Source organism: Odocoileus virginianus, chromosome 20 (genome assembly GCF_023699985.2).
Source record: "Odocoileus virginianus isolate 20LAN1187 ecotype Illinois chromosome 20, Ovbor_1.2, whole genome shotgun sequence".
In the NCBI taxonomy this organism is placed as follows: Eukaryota; Metazoa; Chordata; class Mammalia; order Artiodactyla; family Cervidae; genus Odocoileus; species Odocoileus virginianus.
This window is the reverse complement of record NC_069693.1, coordinates 16,209,787-16,214,397: the sequence shown is the minus strand read 5'-3', so window position 1 is coordinate 16,214,397 and position 4,611 is coordinate 16,209,787. Positions and strand designations below refer to the sequence as shown.

Below are 4,611 nucleotides of genomic sequence, written 5' to 3'. Positions count from 1 at the left end.
GAGTCAGTTAGAAATGTCAGCTCCACTTGATCTTTGGCAAAGATGCTACCACAAGTTCTCTCTGAGCACTGTTCTCAGAGCAGGATGAGCTTCCAAGTAAACACCCAAGATCCAAGGGAGTCACCTATGCCAGGTTACTGGCCACAGACCTGTGGTCCTCCTGGGAGGTATGTGGGCTGGGTTTGGGGAGCTAGTGGTTTATAATGCTGAAGAAACCCTGCCCTGAGCAGAGCACTATAGCTGCCGCCATGATGAAGGGAGCACTGCTTGTGCTGACCCTGCTGGTGACCAGAGAGCTGGCCTTCAACATGCCTGAGGGTAGGAAGGAGGTTCCAGATGGCCCTCCTGATCCTTGCCCCTTGCTGTCTCACTGCATCCTCCACAGTCCTGTCCAAACTGCTTTTAAGGACAGATTCCAAGGACAGCTGACAGATCAGTGCCCAGGAATCCTGCAGAAATTCCTTGAGTCTGTCAGTCTTTTTATGTAAAGGGCAGTGTGGAGCTGGAAGGATCATTAACTGTGCAAACCCTGGGGAATAGTTTGTTGGGGGTATGGGTGATCATTGGGAGGGAGGGAGCAGGCTGATAAGGCTGGCAATGGTGGTCAAGTTCAGAGGGGCCTCCAGGCCTCACCCCTTTTGCTGCTCCCTCTGCTGGGAGGTTTTCTGTCTGGGATGTTAATCAGTTCTGGAGAGGCTGTGTCTCTGTGGGAGGTGAGTCTGAATGCTTTGGATGTGTGACTTCCTATCAAGTGGTGGAAACAGGAGCCTCCTACTCTGGTTATTCTTTGACAAGATGTTTTTTGTCTTTCTTTCAGTGGAAGCCTGCCCTGTGTTTTATGGTGGAGTTGCCTCGCTGTTACTTGGAAGCAAAACATTGTTGAACTCAACCCTCGATTTGGTTGATAGTACTGATGAGGAAAAGGCAGCCTTTGGAAAAATCCAGGATTGCTTCAATGAGGAGGGATTTGATGCCAAGCTGCATATTTCACAAATCGTGGTAATTTACTCTCCTGACCTCACTCTTCCCTGCTCACTGACAAGCATAGTGTGGTATGCCACATGGGAAGAGATCATGCAGTCATGGGATATGTGACGGACAGGAGCTATCAGCAAAGAAGCTCATGAACCTTTGCTCCACCCTGGCAGCACCTGTAATATGCAAAGGCAGTCCATGTGCACATCCAGCCTCTGTTGTTGCCAAATATGCCCACAGCGTGCGAATCAACTCTCACACACAATAGGGTTGCGAGGCCAAGTGTGTTGAGGCAGGTGATTGTTTTTTTCCTCAGTGAGTGGAACTAGTATTGACGGAGTAGAATTTTAATGTTTGGCAGGAAAGGAAGATTTCAGCTCACACACATGTAGGAATCATGTCAGTTCTACTCTAGGAATATTGAAAAGGAGCCCCTGGCTTTAGAGTCTTTTTCCAGCAAGGGACTCCCTGTCTTTGTAAGGTTTCATCACCTCCTCTTGTTCCCACTCTGTGGACCATTGCTCTGGCTCAGAGCCCCATTTCCGCAATGTGGTCTCTGTGTCCACAAACTCGATTTTCCACTGTGGTGTTTTGGTGCCTCAGGCTCCTGAGGAGCCTTCTAGATACCTGTGACTGCTCACCTTGGCTAGCAGTGTATCTCCCGAAGAACCATCATTCCTTTATAGTTCTTGTCAAACAATACTGGAGATTTTGGATAGTCTGTCTCAACATTTTTTTCCTCAAATTTTTGATTGTTCAAAACGAGAGGCTTCCTGCAAACAGTTTCATGCACTAATAGGAGCACACAGAGCACATGGGTTTGTTCACGACTCCTGTATGCACATTCTGTCCATCCAGCACACCTGCAAGAAGAGGCTCAGTTGCAGGAGGTGTGACCCACACCCAGACACCAGCCCCTTCCTCCTCCCTTAGGACCCGCCCCGCGTGTGCCCTGCTGACCTTTATTATCTCCTCCTCTCCCTGGGGTGGCTGGTGACTAGTCTCCATCCTGAGATCTGTGCTTGGGCTATTAGGGAGCCATCCCCCTGGTGCCTGCTGGCAGCCTCCTCTCCATTGGTGGGTCTGTGGGCAGAGTTTCTTGCTGGGGAGGGAGCTGAATCCCTGAGGGTATATCATGTGGTGATGCTGGGTAGACAGGATAGTCCTGCTGTGGGCTCAGGTGTTGTCCCTCCTCCTACTCCCTCCCAGGTTTCCATCATCTTCGACAAGGATTGCTCCGGCTATCAAGTGTCCACGGTTCTGAGTACTGTTTTTGGAATAATTCTCAGTGCGGTCTCTTTGGTGAAATAGTCTTTGCCAGTGATGCCTGGCCTTTCATCCATATTCTCCCCTGTTATTCTCACTGTAGCTGGAATCCTGACACCTGTCCCTCCTATGTGGTCTCTATCAGGCTTACTCTAATAAAATCACTGCAGCATTCTTCAGTGTGCCCAGTGTCTGTCTGCTGTGGGGAGGACATGAAGCAGGAGGTCTTGGGTGATGGTGAAAAGTGACCCACGTAGTCACTGTGGGGAATATGGGGACCGGGATCAGACAGAATGAGGTAAACCTAGGCCCTGCCTTGACAAACTGTAGAACCATGGGCGAGTTTATTGTAACTTTCTCAAGTCATTCTGTCATCTGTTAAATAGGGGTTGTGTATGAAGATTAAGCAAAAGAAGATATAAGTAACCCTTGTCATCACCAGCCTGGAAAGATAAAGTTGTTATTTATGGTCACAGCTAGCATATCTCACTCTGGCTTTTAGCACAGTGGCAGAGCCTTTAGTCCTTTAAGTGTCCTTTCAGTTATTTATGAGTGACTACCCCTGCCCAGGACCCCCAGTAAGTGTTGGATTGCTGGGGTCCAGCCTCGGCAGGATCCAGTGGTACCCTCAGGATGAATGGCATCAGCGAGAGAGAGAGAGAGAGAAAGAGAGACCAGACTGGGGGTGTGCAGCAGAGTCTGGCACTGTTTTGTTTTTTACCATAGCTTTTATACCCTAAGTTAGTACATTTCTGAGGGGAAGATAGTTTAACATTACATCAGCTTGTCCTTCCCGAAACCAGGGTGTTTTCTGCATACTTCTTTGTGAGAGTCTTGTACATTATCTTCTGGCCTTGGGGCCTATTGACATTTTATGACCTAGATGAATGCAAAGCTGTTTTCCGTAATCTATCCTTCATTGAACACAAGGGTCAGTCCTTTTGCAAAAGTTATCAGTTAAATTTATCTAAAAGGTTTACTACACGAAGACTCTGCAGCTCTGGTGAGGCAGCTCCTGTTTAGCATTCCTGGTTAAAATTAACAATTCTAAACTCTTATTTTTCTAAATCTTTAACTATAACCACTTTTAGAATAATATTTTTGTGTTCTCTAATAAGGCTTCCTCACCCCCCACCCCCCTGAAGGGCTCTGTGCCCATTAGGGCCTTTTGTGTAATCAGGTTCTTTACGCTGTTTATGATTAAGGTGTTGTGAGCAGTCATGTGCATTAGGACGCATTTGCCAAGCAGGCTACAATGCCAGCAAAGGAGTCTAAATTGAAACACTCCTTTCATCCTGGATAATCTTATAGGATACCACCATCCGGGGGACATATTGATTAAAGTTCTAAGTTGATTCTGTTTGGAAAGAGATCAGGGAAGGCCTTCTACCTGTGTCACAGAAATTAGGAAGTAGTCTAATATAGCAAGCATCAGAAAGACAGATATCAGATTTAAGGTGAGTGCCGGGGAAGCTTTTCAAAATCCCTGAAGTCCTGATTTGCCTTGCCTGTCAGGTCTTCTCCTCATGACCTTGTCATGGGTGGGATCTCGTGTGCTGGCTCCTGGCATTGGACCAGGAGGAAGGGAGTGGATGGTAGAAGCTACCCCTGCAGGAATGTTGTTTCTGTGGAAACACCTCAAGCTGTGAAGTGTGAATTGCAGAATGTGCCACATGAGTGAGTGTCCTGAATGCCCCAGCCTATTTCTAAGAGCATGAAATAGGTAGCTGCATTACTAGTAGGAAATTTGTGAAGGTACAAGGAAAGGACTAGGTTTTATCCTAGGGTCTAAGCCTCTGTAGGCTACTCTTAGCATGACCCACAAAAAGAGTGGCACTACTGGTAAAATGTCTCTACCTGCTGGCCGAGCAGGTAATATTCTGGGAGCTGAAGTTTGGACTTTGGGTAAGCGGTGAGGGCCTTGAGTCCCGGCTCTTCTTTGATCTGCTACCCGAGTATAGGCCTTTAAATTCATTTTTGTCCTTTCTACAACTTGATTTTACATATACCCAGGGCTGGATGCTCTTCTAGACTTAGTTTTAAGTGCTCAGGTCATGCTAAAGAGGTCTAAAATGTTGTTGAAAAGTACAAAATAAAAATTGAACAGATGAAGGGCAAAATTGTATTCTTGTATGAGATGAATTGATATCCTAGAATTTCAGCTAAAGATTTTTTTTCCACTATTCCATGTGTGAATCAAAATCCAAAGAAAATTCTCTATCATGTTTAATTGTTAGGTTACTTACCACTTCCTGACTATTCTTATAATAGTGTAATTTTTTTTTACCTTAATAGATGGTGAAATGAAGTCATTTTAGTCTAGAATATCCTTGTATAATTAACTTATTCCTTCCTTACAGGATCACTGAA

At 46.0% G+C, this 4,611-nt stretch overlaps 1 protein-coding gene across 1 annotated transcript; it reads left to right on the top strand.

The window, feature by feature from the left end:
• The first annotated feature begins 209 nt into the window (after window positions 1-209).
• LOC110121693 (secretoglobin family 2B member 2-like) lies at window positions 210-2,415 on the top strand. Its single transcript, XM_020868959.2, has 3 exons — window positions 210-318; window positions 818-999; window positions 2,185-2,415. Exons 1-3 carry the CDS (start codon window positions 249-251, stop codon window positions 2,284-2,286), a joined length of 354 nt encoding a protein of 117 aa, XP_020724618.1. The 5' UTR covers window positions 210-248; the 3' UTR covers window positions 2,287-2,415.
• Window positions 2,416-4,611: the final 2,196 nt, after the last annotated feature.